Consider the following 13,962-nt stretch of genomic DNA (forward strand, 5'->3'; position numbering starts at 1 on the left):
AGCAGAGGGAGGCTGCTGGCCTTGGTCTCAGGGACAGACAGGAGCCAGCTTCTTCCCTCCCCCACCCTGGCCTCCCGGTGTGAGAACCTCCCTAATGCAGCGCCCCCATCCCCTCCCAGCCAGCCGAAGCCTGGGGACTGGCTGTGTCACCAGAGGTGTCATATCCCAGCTGTCTGGGGAAGGTGAGTGAACTGGGAGCTCGTGGTGGGTGTGGGGACTCAGCAGATCTAAGATCCTCTCGGCTGCTTCCCCTTCCCGGAGCAGCCACTTGCCTGGCCCTTGTGCAGCGGCACAGGACGCCCAGGACGTCTGGGCGGCTCAGCCTCTGTGCAAAGGAAGAAAAGAGCAGCTTCTCTGAAGACTCAGATGGCACTGTGGGGTGCTAGCTTTTGCTTTTTGGCCTCGAGACTACTCTATTTTCTAGCCAGAGAACAAAGATGCCAAATTCCAGCCTTTTAAGTTCAAAAGCTGCAGTGTCCGTGTCTAAGACAGGGAAGGTTGGAAGGAAATAGGCCCCTCCCTCACCGGCCCGGAGACCCTGCACCGGCTGGGGAGAAGCTGTTGGAGGACCAGACCAGATGTTAGACATTGCTTTAGGAGTGATCCTCATTTTCCCCAATGGCCAAATCCAGAGGACATGGAAGGGACAGAACCCAGAATAAATCCAGGGAGCCAAGGCCGTGAAGGGTGGCTTGGAAAGCTGGCACATTGCTATTGCGTCCTGGGGGCAGCAGCACAAGAGCAGAAATGAGGGCCCCTATGATCCACGGAGGTGGGGACCTACGAGGATTTATCTCAGAGGAGTCTCACTGAGCAGCCCACCCAAATTTAGATCAATGGTGGAGGCGGGAGAAGGGGTGGCGTGGGATAACTGAGTTCACCTGGAAATGGATAAGGGAATGTTTTCTGCAAGCAGTAGAAGGGAGACCCAAAATAGAAGTTGAACTAAAGAAAAATAATCTATTTACAGACTGAGATGATGGAGGTTTCTACATTCACCTGCGTTTGATAGCCAGATCTCTGGGCCCCACTGCCAAGGCTCATTCAAAAGAGGTTGGGGTGGGGGGGGGAGGGACAAGTTCATTTCTAACAAGCACCTATGGTGATTCTGATGTAGGCGGCACAGGGAAAAACTTTAATAAAGGCTTTCTTTTATTGCGGTTTCCTCTGCTAGCAACAACTGATTTAGAAGTTGGGATGGAATGGGGTGGGCCGGGTCATTCCCACACCGACTCATGAACTTGTTCCATCCGTGAGTCAAACCCGACCAAACGGTAATTAATTTCAGAAACTTTGCCCCTTGATGCTAGTAAAGAAAAGGCCTTCTAATTAAGAGTAGGAGCAAATGCCACCTGGAGTAGAGCCCCAGGGGCTAGCCCCACCTCTGTCACAATCAGCTGGCAAAACCTGTGACCGCTGTGACCTCTGGCTGAGCCCTCCAGTCCTGAAGGCTCAGGGGCTGCCTGCCAAGCCCTGGGCTCCTGGAGAGAATGGAAACCACCAGGAGTCTACCAGGAGCCTACTGTGCCAGGAGCTTCCGGTGGATTGCTACAGGCAGGGTTGTTTTTTGTTTTTGTTAAATATTTATTTTTGAGAGAGAGAGAGTGTGCGGGCGCACGTGCGCAAGCAGGAGAGGGGGAGACACAGAATCCGAAGCAGGCTCCAGGCTCTGAGCTGTCAGGGCAGAGCCTGATGCGGGGCTCGAACCCACAGACTGAGAGATCATGACCCGGGCTGATGTCAGACGCTTAGCGGACCAAGCCACCCAGGCGCCCCTACAAATCACAAGTACAAAAGAATGCACAGCAAACCCTCACTCTGAGCTCCGCCCCCACCACCCTCTGCAACGCGGCCGCTGTGTGCGGTCTTGTAAATCCTCGAGAATGGTTGGCGCACACAGACGTAGATGCTTTTTTCTTTTGAGAAACACAAACGCTCAGACTATATGCGTGAAGTTGCCCCTTCCTTTTTTTAGCTTTCTAATTATAGGCTATTTTTTTCTCTTGTGCAACCTCCTTGTTATCTGTCTCTTCCAGTTTCTTTTGTTTGTTTTTTTAAAAAATGGGAGGATTGTCTTTCTCATTTCGCAGGCCTGTCTCAAACGTCTGCTGGTTCCTGCCTTTATAGGGAGGCACCAAGAAGCTGATTGGAAGCTGTGTGTGTGTGTGTGTGTGTGTGTGTGTGTGTGTGTGTGTGTAGGGCGGGCATTCACTGACCACTGGCTTTCCTGCAGGACAGTGGAAAACTTTTCAAAGGGGCTCCCCAGTGTTGATAGATGGCAGGATTTCTCTGGGGCTGTTCAGTTTTTTGGGAGAAGCATACCCTGGATGTTCCATCCCTGCCCTCGCTGTGTATGGAGGGAGCAGGATCTGGAACGGCTGGGGGCTCCTGTTTGTAGTCTCAAGCCTCCTGTCTGCTGCACCTGTTGTCCCCACGTCCAAAGCCTCCCTGAAAATCAGGATGAGGAGGGGTGATGTGTGCGACTCGGGTCTTCTGACAGGTGACAGAGCACCAAGAGTCCCAACATTCTGAAAACAGGCCCTCGGCCACCCCCCCCCCCCCCACGTTCAGCCAGGCCTTGACCGGGGGATCTGGCGACCTCCGGGGCCTACGGACGCCATGCCCTGACTCCCTCTGCCCTTGTCCTTGCGTGGTCTGCCATCACCCTTCAGCCACTATGTAGTCTTGAGCACCTTGTTGAAATCTCATGTCCACAGCTGTCTCGGGTCTCTTGGTCCTTGTAGATTTGTCCACCTTTGACTTCTCTCGTTATTTAATTCAGATTTGGAAGGGAGGGAAGACAAATGTTCATGGCCAATCTCCCAGATTACCCAGAAAACTTACCACACTTTAATCCTTCAAGGACCAGCTTTTTAGGTTGTTTCTTTTTTTCTTTTTTCTTTTCTTTTTGCTATTATAACAGTGCTCTTAGGAATGCTGTTCTATATACTTGCCATGATGAACTGACTCTCACGACAACCCTATGAGGTTGGTATTGTCTTGATTTTACATTAGGGGAAAACTAGGCTCAGAGAAATGCCTCAATGGAGTCTTTTTAGATTAATGAATCAACTTCCCCCCCCCACACACACACATACAGAATGATACCTGTTTTAAAAAGTTTTTTTGTGTGTGTATAAAACAATATATATACACAAAGCGGTACCTTTTTAATCTATTCTCCCTGCATGGGTCCCAAGCACAGTGCCAGAAACAAGGCAGGCCGATGAATAATGAATGAATGATGGTGAACTACAGTTTCAGTGGGGAGCGTTTTAAAAGACAAACACACAGCACAGCAGGCAAATGGACCGCTAACGGTGAACGCCTAGGCTCCTGTTTGGGGAGAATGGGTTCGGGCAGGGCCCGTGTGCCCACCGTTCCTGTGAGGACAGCCCTGTTTGAGCTGGTGAAGCTCCGATCATCTGTGACCAGTGTGGCCAGGGAGCTGGCTCCTGTCACCGCAGCAGGGCAGGCGCGGGCCTCCTGCCTCTGGGAAACAGAGCAGCGTGGGCTTGGGTGGTGGGGAGGCCATACACCAGAGCCTGGTGTGGGGAAGACGAGACGCAGGCAGATCCCAGTCTTCTGGGACTGGGAGCCTGGGAGGCCTCCTGGTCGCACAGCCTGACTCTGCAACCCTCAATTCCTTAGAGGCTCACTGGGGTTAGCAAGTTCCTCTGTTGGGGGGAAGGGGGGTCCAGACTATATGTGTGGTTGGCAAGGGGCCACATCATCCTTATTTCCTTCCGTCTCACATGCCATGTCCGGAGCCTGGCAGGTGGGAGATATTCAATGAAGACTTGTTGAATCGAGCGACTGATTTGGCCTGACAGCCAGGAAACTTGGGACCTATCTAGCCCCAGCTCTCCATATTCGCGTGAGGCAAATGGCTTTCTCCTGGGGCCCCGTGTTCCTCATCCGTGAAATGAGGGCTCCTTCATTCTCCGATGCCAGGCACTGTGCTGACACCAGGAGCTACGATAAGGCACGAGAAAGATCATTAAAACACAGTGTGTTTGTCAGTTACACCTCAATAAAGCGGGAAAACGAAACGAAACAAAACCCAAAACCCATCGCGGTCTTTGATGCACGTAACCATCGAGACACGCGCCAACACAGCTCAAACCGATTTAAACCAAAAAGGAGAATCTGAGGGCTCACATACTGAAACCCACCTGGAAATAGCAGGAACCAGGCACTCCCGTGACATCATCGGGGAGTCCGCTGTCTCTGTTTCTAGCTTTGCTGGACTCCGACTTGGCTTCATTTCCAGATGGGGGGCACCGGCAACCGCAGGCTCACATTCTTCAAGAATGTTACGGTTTGTCTTTTCAAAGGCATGCGCTTCAGAATTCCCAGAGTTCAAAAGAGCACACGGAGAAAGTCCCCCTCCCCCCCAGTCCCCCAGGCACCCAGCTTCTGCCCCCAGCACCAGTCTTCCCAGGTACCTTGGCTCCTTCCAGAGATGGTTTTCCCACGGGCTGGTCTGTGCTTTCCCACTTTTTACACAAATGGAAGCAAACAACAGGAGCCATTCCACAAAGTCCTTTTGTCACCATCCTGGAGATTGTTTCTTTCCCGGCTGCCCAGGGTTACGCTGTTAACGCGACTCGCCCGGTCTCCTGTTGACGGTCCTACGTTTGCGACTCCAGCAAAGCCGTAAGGAATAACCGGCACGTTCCCATCTCACCCATATGCAGGACTACCTCCCAGCAGTGAAAATCCTGGGTCAGAGAGGAGGAGCATTTGTTTTGATTGCTTTTGATTTGCGTGGATATTGCCAAATTGCGCTCTGTGGGTGGGTTACTCCCACCCACGAGCAGTGAGGCCTGTTTACTTAAACCCATACCCTCTCCAACTCTCAATGAGACTTTTCCGGTGTTACCAGTACAAGTCAAACACCATCTGCATTTCTCTTATGGTCAATGAGCTTAGGCATCTTTTCATATATTTGAGAGTTCTTTAGATTTCCTTTCCTGTGAAATGTCCATACAATTTTACTGTGCCTTTTTCTTTTTTAATTTTTTTCTTAATGTTTATTTTTTTTAACGTTTTATTTATTTTTGAGACAGGGAGAGACAGAGCATGAACGGGGTGGGGGGTGGGGGGGTCAGAGAGAGGGAGACACAGAATCTGAAACAGGCTCCAGGCTCTGAGCTGTCAGCACAGAACTCAAACTCAGGGAACTCAGGGCTCGAACTCAGGGACCGAGAGATCATGACCTGAGCTGAAGTCGGCCGCTTAACCGACTGAGTCACCCAGGCACCCCTCTTAATGTTCATTTTCGAGAGAGACAGAGACAGAGTATGAGCAGGGAAGGGGCAGAGAGAAAGGGAGACAGAATCTGGAGCAGGCTCCAGGCTCTGAGCAAGCTGTCAGCACAGAACCTGACACGGGGCTTGAACCCACAAACTGCGAGATCATGACCTGAGCCAAAGTTGGACACTTAACCAACTGAGCCACTCAGGTGCCCCTTACTGTGCCTTTTTTTATTGGGTTGTTGGTGTATTGCTTATAGACTTGTAGATTTTTATGTATCAAAATGAGCCCTTTCTCTGCAATGTGAATTATATTTTCCTTAGATTGTCATTTATCTTTTGCTTATGGTTTTTTACCATGCATACTTTTTACATTTTTAATACATAAAATGTATCTTTTTATGTATTTTCTTTTTCTTTTTTTCAAAATGTTATTTAAATTCTAGTTAGTTATGGGTTTTCTTTTAGGACTTCTGTGTTTTGTTTTCATACTCAGAAATGTCCTCCTCACTCCAAACTATTTTTTTTTTAAGTTGATTTATTTTTGAGAGAGAGAGAGTACATGCAGAGGTGGGGCAGAGAGAGAGAGAATCCCAAGATCTAGGGGGTCGCAATCTCATGAACCATAAGATCATGACCTGAGCAGAAATCAAGAACCAGACACTTGGGGCGCCTGGGTGGCTCAGTCGGTTAAGTGTCCAACTTTGGCTCAGGTCACGATCTCACATTTTGTGAGTTCGAGCCCCATATCGAACTGTGGCTCTGTGCTGACGGCTCAAGAGCCTGGAGCCTGCCTCAGATTCTGTGTCTCCCTCTGTCTCTGCCCCTAACCAGCTCACGCTCTATCTCTCTGTCTCTCTCAAAAATAAAAAGAGAGGCGCCTGGGTGGCTCAGTCGGTTGAGTGTCCGACTTCGGCTCAGGTCATGATCTCCCAGTCTGTGGGTTCGAGCCCTGTGTCAGGCTCTGTGCTAACAGCTCAGAGCCTGGAGCCTGTTTCCAATCCCGTGTCTCCCTCTCTCTCTGCCCCTCCCCCAGTCTCACTTTGTCTCTCAAAAATAAATAAATATAAAAAAACTTTTTTTTAAATAAAAAGAATCAGACACTTAACCGACTGAGCCACCCAGGCCTCTCCCTCACTCCAATGCATACCCCCCATCTAATTATGTGAAACACCAGACAAATCCAAATGGAGGGACATTCTACACAACCACTCACCAGGACTTACCAAATGTGTCAAGATAGTGAAAGGAAGGAGAAAAAAAAAAAAAAAAAAAAGTGGTTGGAAAAGCCTGAGAATGACAACTAAATGCGATGTGAAATCCTGGATTAGAGCCTGAATTGGAAAAAGGGCATTAAGGAGAAAGCTAGTAAAATTCAAGTAAGGTCTGTAGATCAGGTAATAGTTGGGGATCAGCACTAACCTTCTGGTTTCCATGATCGTGACCTGACTTTGCAAGATGTTAACATTTGGAGGACCTGGGTGAAGGGCATACAGGAAATCTGTATTATTTTGCAACTTGTCTGTAGGTTTAAAATTAGTCAAGAAAAAAGGTTTAAAATGTCAAGTTTTGTTTTAGTAAACATTTTTCAAGGTTTGATTAATTAACTTATTTAGAGAGAGTGTGTGTGCAAGCGAGCAGGAGAGCAGCGGAGGGAATCCCAAGCAGGCTCCACACCGTCAGCCCAGACCCCTATGCAGGGCTCGATCCCACGAACCAATCTGTGAGACCTCGACCTGAGCCGAAAGCAGGAGTCGGAGGCGTAACCCACTGAGCACCCCAGGCACCCTTCCACCTTTGCTCATTTTCAAAGTGTACAATTCAGTAGTGTTAGTACATTTATATTGTTCTACAACCAAGCTCCGGAACTCCAATTTTTCATCTTGCAAAACAAACTCTCCACCGCCGAACAGCTCACCCCCTTTTGTTCAGCCCCTGGCACCCCCCCGTTCTACTTTCAGTCTCTATGACTCTGACTACCCTTGGTACCTCGTGTAAGCAGAATCAAGCAGTATTCGTCTTGTGGGACTGGCTTATCCTGATTGACAAGCCACTGATGACACAATAAAATGAAAAACCTATTGCTGATGTGAATTGGCAAAGCCTCGGTGTTGACTAAGAGACAGATGGTTAAAGTGCTTGTAGTACCTATTTCTGGAGTGGGGGTGAAGGAACTGAGGCACAGAGAGGTTAAGTGACCCGTTGCCAATCACACAGCCACGAAGGAGGCCGGGTGCACTTTGAACCCGGACTCACCCCACAGCTTGTTCCCACAGTCTTTGCCCTGGACTGGGGCTCACATAAGAGAGCCAACACTTGGAAAACAGCGGCATCTACATGGTGTCTGAAGACAAGAGGCAGCTACAGGTTTCCAAGGAGCAATGATCAGCAACACATAAGGGCAACTGGAGGAAGTGACCCAGTGGCATCTCCCCAGTGACTGACCCGGTGTAGGCACACAATCAATATTAGATGAGCCTGAGGGGCACCTCGGCCGGGGTGGGGGGTGGGGGGCCTCAGTCCGTTAAGCGTCCGACTTCAGCTCAGGTCACGATCTCACAGTCTGTGAGTTCGAGCCCCGCGGCGGGCTCTGCGCTGACGGCTCAGAGCCTGGAACCTGCTTCCGATGATTCTGTCTCCCTCTCTCTCTGCCCCTCCCCTGCTCGCACTGTCTGTCTCTCTCTCAAAAATAAATTAAAAAAAAAAAAAATTAGATGAGCCTGAGAAGAAGCAGCCAGAATAGTGGGAGGTAAACCAAGGGAACTATTTTTCAGAGGCCAAGAAAGAAAACCTTTCAAAAGAGTAGTGGTCAACATATTATGTGCCGAAAAGAGGCCAAGCCGAAGGCTGAGCAGTGCCCTCTGGATTTAGAAACAAGGATCCGCGACGGGCAGTTTCTTGGGATGAGAGGGGCAGGAATCGCTGATAAATATTTAACAGCCAACTCTCCAAAAGCAGTACGTATTTATATATGTACATAAGTTTATTATCAATCTTACTGACACAAAGGATGTGTAACAGAATTTACAAATAATAATGAAATATACAATATTCTTTACTGTAAATTCCACTCTTGTATCCACGACTTCCTAAGTGGAATTATACCCTACCAGTGTAATTCCAAAATGAATGTTGGTTGATATTTGTATTTACATTTTGGAATGACACAAAATGAAGCAGTCAAGATATGTTGTACTTTCACTGGTTCCTCAGGGACTGGACTGACTTCTTTACTGAATCTGTTAACAGTTTTCAAATTCTGGGAGAATATTTCCTCTATTTTCGGTGCTATTTGCAATGTAACAGTTACAGACATGGCAGTTTTATGTGTAACCTGCATTATTAACATTGTCTCCGTCATCTTTTTTTTAAATTTTTTTTTAAATGTTTTTATTTATCTTTGAGACAGAGAGAGACAGAGCATGAGCAGAGAAGGGCAGAAAGAGGGGGAGACACAGAATCTGAAGCAGGCTCCAGGCTCTGAGCTGTCAGCACAGAGCCCGACATGGGGCTCGAACTCACACACTGCGAGATCATGACCTGAGCTGAAGTCGGACGCTCAACCGACTGAGCCACCCAGGCGCCCCTTTAAATTTTTTAAAAATTTAACGTTTATTTATTTTTGAGAGACAGAGCAGGAACGGGGGAGGAGTAGAGAGAGGGGGAGACACAGAATCCAAAGCAGGCTCCAAGCTCCGAGCTGTCAGCACAGAGCCCAAAGCGGGTCTCCAACCCACGAAGCGAGAGATCATGACCTGAGCTGAAGTTCGACGCTTAACCGACTGAGCCACCCAGGCGCCCCCAACATTTTCTTAAATCTAGGTAATCAACAAAGCCCCATATGCCGCAGTTGCCAATCTCTGTGGAGTAAATACTCCTGCCAGAGCCAGTTTCGAAATACCAGCTTGATGTCTCCACATGAGCTGGGAAGAGACACACAGTAGGGGCACATCATTATATAGCACTCCCACCATACAGATACAGTAAATGTAAATAACCTCAAGAGCACATAATAGTAACATGCAGAAAATAATCAGGAACCTGAAACTGGTGTAACATTGTGTGTAAACCACACTGGAAAAAAATGAATAAAATAAACTCCTACAAAGTTAAAAAAAGAGAGAGAGAGAGAGGAGAAAAAACATAATCAGGAAGTAATGAGTTTTGAGTGTTTTTAAATACAATTTAACTGTTTGTATCACTTCTGATAAGAGCTGTTTCACAACTCGCCCACAATGTTTCTGCAACACAAAAGGTCGGCTTTCACAAATCGGTGAAGCACACAGAGCGCAGTGGGATGTGACTTTCCCCAGCCACACTCCAGGACCTCAACTCCAACGGCTCCTCTAGGAGCAATACTCCTGCCACCTTGGGCAAATGAACCCCTGCTCCGTAGCCTCTGTAATTCTCCTTTGCGGCTCTTACCACAATTTGCTCTGCAAGTACGCTGCGAGGAGGGGAGCTTCCGGTCGGTCTCCATGCGCCACGATGGCTCCATCGTGAGGCTGAGCACGGGCCATATTCACACTCTTCCCTCAGTCAGCACTTCCTACAGAGCTTTGCATATAGGAAATGCTCACGAAGTATTTATTGAAGGAGTGCTCGGGATGAAGGGCTGCCAGAAGGGACGATCCTCCAGAAGGGAAAAGGGGGGGGGGGGCATCACCTGAGGGGCCTCACCACAAAGATCTCCTCGGATGCCTTCTGCTGATTTCGAATGGCCAGGGCTCCCCCATTCGGGACTGAAAAAACGCACAGAGGACCTTCCCGACATACACTGAACCTTCCCTAGGAAATACGACCCTTGATCTGACACAAGGTGGCACCTCAGGCTCTGGCAGTGTTTGTCCAATGCCTAATAGCGTGTTCAAATAATCTCCTTTCGGACGTGTTCTTGCCATGTGCTGGCAGGCAGAGGTGGGGGGTACTCCTCAGACCACTGAGGAACAGCGGAAGCTACGCCCAGGTGGCCCTTCTGGCCTCGGTGGGATAGACGGCCTGATAATAAACCACTGGCGACACCTAGCACGATGAAATATTAACAGCGACTTCACAGGAACCTGGAGACCAACCCGTTCTTCCCTTGTAACAATTAACTAACCTCGTGGAACACTAATCGGCTCCTCCCTTAAGGAGCCGCCCCACTAAGATTGCGGCGTTCAAAGACACGCCAAGACCAATCATCGGATGATGGAAGTTTCCGGAAAACCGGCAACCCAGAGCAGGAGAATGCGAATCCCAAAATACGAGCTACTGTCAGGAAGACTCCAAGCACTCACCGTCCCTCCCCAGCCGCAGTACGCAGCCTAGCCCGGGTGGTTGCGCCATCTCACACCCAAAGATCAATAATCTACCACTTCCCACGAAAACAAAGATGAGGATCGTCAGGCAGAATCAGATAGGAGCAATCAGGGTGTTGCAAGTCCTGATTACGCAGAGACGTTAATCACGAGTCATGCGATCTCCAATCATCATGTTCCGATCTGCCCTCCCAAAGGAGGAACAGGTAAGGATTATCCCACCTGACGATAAACGGAAACACACGTGCGTTCCTTACTCAGGGAAAAAGGTCCCGCTTGCAGCTAGGGTGAGTAGTTAACGGGCTAGCCCGAGCAACCCGACGTTATTCAGGGTCTTCCGTTACCGTTGCTCGTTTATTTGCAGAATAAAACAATATTTCTTTCCCGATATGACTGCCAAAAAGAGACAACCTAATTCCTCCCAGAATGCTCCACTCACGAGCTTGGCACCAAAATCGCGGGGACTTTATTTACATATCTCCGCCCACCGACCCCCTTCCGTCAGACGTCTACCGTAATAACCAAAATAAAAGCGACACGTATTATCTTACAGTCTGCAAGGCTGGAAAACAGCCTTCCGTTTCTCTAGCAGTTTGGCCGCCCCAATTCTCCCCTAGAATTGTCGTAAGTTTTGATCTCACTCTAAGATATATTTTATTACAAGCACTAAAGAAAACGCTGATAATCCCAGACTCGAGTGATAATTACCCTAACACTGACATCCTCCATCAAACGCAATTTGAGGGCTGAAGACTGCCTTCCTCGGTGCGGGAATGGTGAGGGGTCCCTTGTTCCTCGAACCGTCATCCCTATGTTCCCGTCACGAAGGGATCAGAAAGGTTTCTTTTTCAGTCCAAAGACGCTGATGAACAATGCCATTTCAGTGACAGCTGGGAGGGCACTGTGGACAGTAGAGTAGTGGGTGGTTGGTTCAAGGCCCCTTGCAATAAAAATACCCAAATCCCCAAACTGGAGACTCCACCCCCAAAGTGTAGGAGAAGGGGAATTCAAAAGACTGCAGGATGTTGAGTGGATCTGGTATCTCATACATGGAGTAAAGGACTGAGTGGGGGAAACCTTCAGATTGAGTAAACCTTCCTCCCCTACTCCCAAACATTGGTGGTACCATACCTGCAGAAGGCGAAAATGTACCAGTACGTGGTACACTCCCAACGCTCGAATATGAAAAAGGACAGGGCCACAGATGCACTACAATGAGCCCCAATGGCTTGGGAATGCACCAGAATCAAGGAAAGCCTTTGGTTCAGTAGTTAGCGATGAGCCAGAAAAGGCCATTGGTGGGGCAGGCATCTGCTCTCAGGTTCACCTCTTGCTCCCTTACCACATTCCCAAGGCCACACTTCTGCGTTTTCGGCAGCTCTGACTTCTGAATTTTAGGACAGCCATGTGAGTAGAGACCAGAACTGAGCCTGCACAGCTGGGACCCCAGGCTACCCAACCCCATATCTAGGGGGCCAGCCTGGCCCCTTCAGGTAGAAGCAAGTTCCCCATTGCACACCGTGAAGGTGCCTGGGCAGCTCGGTAGGTTAAACTTCCAGTTTTTTATTTCTGCTCAGGTCATGATCTTACTGTTCTTGAGATCGAGCCCCGCATCGGGCTCCACTCTGGCAGTGCGGAGCCTGCTTGGGATTCTCTCTCTCCCTCTCTTGCACTCTCTCAAATACATTTTTTAAAAAAAATTTTTTTAACGTTTATTTATTTTTGAGACAGAGCATGAACAGGGGAGGGGCAGCGAGAGAGGGAGACACAGAATCTGAAACAGGCTCCAGGCTCTGAGCTGTCAGCACAGAGCCCGACGCGGGGCTCAAACCCACGGACCGCGAGATCATCACCCGAGCCGAAGTCGGATGCTTAACCGACTGAGCCACCCGGGCGCCCCTCAAATAAATACATTTTAAAAAAAGAAAAGAAAAGAATGTTCGTAGTGACTTAATTCACTCTGCTGGAATCACTGTCCAGCGCCCTGGCCCTCTCAGTCTATACAATTCAAGGGTCAAGAAGCTTCCCTGATTTCCATCTTCCTTATTTCTCCGTCTCTTCTGAGTTTCCATAGAGCTTCATATCTTCACACACTCCTGTAGCACAATGCTTATCACACTGAATTACAGATGTCCTGTCCGCAAACCTGCCTCTTCCGCAAGTGAGAAAACAGAGTTTTACTCCCAGATGGGATCTCCAGCGCCTGGTGCACAGCGGGAACTTAACAAAGGATCGAAGGGCGTCTTAAACTTTCCACGTTGCCTAAGAAGATCTATCAGCCGGAGGTGCTGTTTGCCCGCTAGAGCACACACTATTGTGCCAGAAAGGCCTGGTTAGGTGGCTGAAAGGGAGTCCAGATGGAAATGGACCGTGTGGAAAAGGTGCGCAGGCAAAAAGGATACAGATGAGGCTCTGGGTGCTGTTGAACATGGAAACCCCTGAGAAGAAACCGGCCAGCTCCACTGCAAAGAGGCCCAGAGTGACGGACAGCGCTGCCACGAGCCTGCAGACACGAAGGGGGTTGGCTCAGGCCTTGGGGACTTCTTCAAGGCCCTTCCACCCCCACCAGTGCTGAATTCTGACCACCCTGCCCCAAGTGCTCACTGAATGTCCTGCTTCTCGTACTCCTCGGGGGTGAACGTGAGAGGCAGGCAGGCTTGGATGTTGCTGTCCTGGGGAGCGGGGCGGAGAAGGAGAAAATGAAAGAAGGGAGCGCAGCGGGGCAGCCCTGGGGTCCGAGGGGGGATGGGAAGATACGCCCGCTTAAGGCCCTGGGGAAGGGGCGTAGTGGGGCTGGGACCACCCCAAGGTGGGAACGGGGTAGGAACGGGAGGAGGGTGGTCGTGGGTCTTACCCGCGACCAGAACAAGGTGATGACGACCACCAGATGCGCCAGGAGCGTCAGGAAGCGAGAGGGCACGAGCCCCGAGATCCGGCCCATGGCCCCCCTGGGGCAGGAGTACCGACTGGAGCAGAGGCCGTGGTCTGTGGGGCTCAGGAATGACCACGCCTGAAGTCTCAAGTCTCGCAGGCTAGCACGTAAAAATTCGACGGGCGCCCCCTTCCCGCTCGCGCTGGCGCCGCCCGGTTGCCTTAGCAACCGCGTAAGCCGGCGCTGCGGCGGGATCTCGGAAAATCTCGCGAGGGCTGTAAAGTCTCGAGCGGCAGCCACCGCCGCAGAAAACGCAAGGTGGAGCTCTGCTGCCAGGGGTGCGGCGCGGTTCCGAGTTCCCCGACTAGGTCTCTGCCGCGAGCCCGGCAGGTCCCTCCGACCTAGGTGCTCGCTGCAGCCCGCTGTCCCCGTCAGGCCTAAGGCAGGGTCTCTTTCTCCCTCCTCCGCATCCCTTTAGCCCCCGCTGCCTTGGGCACGTGGGAAAGAAACGTGCAGACGCGGATGTCCCCGC

At 50.1% G+C, this 13,962-nt stretch overlaps 1 protein-coding gene and 1 non-coding gene across 4 annotated transcripts; both read right to left on the minus strand.

Annotated features, from left to right (window-relative positions):
* Positions 1-1,734: 1,734 nt before the first annotated feature.
* TMEM107 (transmembrane protein 107) lies at positions 1,735-13,654 on the minus strand. 3 transcript variants are annotated; one of them, XR_006196609.1, is made up of 7 exons: positions 13,413-13,654; positions 13,163-13,230; positions 12,961-13,061; positions 11,690-11,786; positions 11,267-11,459; positions 6,681-6,735; positions 1,735-4,724 (listed from the first exon to the last, which is right to left on the minus strand). XR_006196609.1 is itself a non-coding variant. In XM_042916477.1 (5 exons), the coding sequence occupies exons 1-5, from the start codon at positions 13,497-13,499 to the stop codon at positions 11,390-11,392; spliced, it is 423 nt and encodes a 140-aa protein (XP_042772411.1). In that variant the 5' UTR covers positions 13,500-13,654; the 3' UTR covers positions 9,381-11,389. The 3 variants fall into 3 exon arrangements, 1 of the variants encoding a protein (XP_042772411.1); XR_006196608.1 differs by lacking the exons at positions 1,735-4,724; positions 6,681-6,735 and adding an exon at positions 9,020-9,181 and having other exon boundaries at positions 9,684-11,459; XM_042916477.1 differs by lacking the exons at positions 1,735-4,724; positions 6,681-6,735 and having other exon boundaries at positions 9,381-11,459.
* LOC122207439 lies at positions 10,652-10,787 on the minus strand. The gene has a single exon (XR_006196853.1). It is a non-coding gene; the product is annotated as a U8 small nucleolar RNA (small nucleolar RNA).
* Positions 13,655-13,962: the final 308 nt, after the last annotated feature.

This window comes from Panthera leo, chromosome E1, assembly GCF_018350215.1.
Source record: "Panthera leo isolate Ple1 chromosome E1, P.leo_Ple1_pat1.1, whole genome shotgun sequence".
In the NCBI taxonomy this organism is placed as follows: domain Eukaryota; kingdom Metazoa; phylum Chordata; class Mammalia; order Carnivora; family Felidae; genus Panthera; species Panthera leo.

Excerpts from the sequence above, each read along its gene's own strand:
- TMEM107 (XM_042916477.1), bottom strand. The coding sequence starts at position 13,499 with ATGGGCCGGATCTCGGGGCTCGTGCCCTCTCGCTTCCTGACGCTCCTG. Across the intron at positions 13,062-13,162 it reads TACGAGAAGCAGGACATTCA|GCTCGTGGCAGCGCTGTCCG; the intron begins GTGAGCACTTGG and ends TCGTGTCTGCAG. Across the intron at positions 11,787-12,960 it reads CAGCACCCAGAGCCTCATCT|CCATTGGGGCTCATTGTAGT; the intron begins GTATCCTTTTTG and ends TGCATTCCCAAG.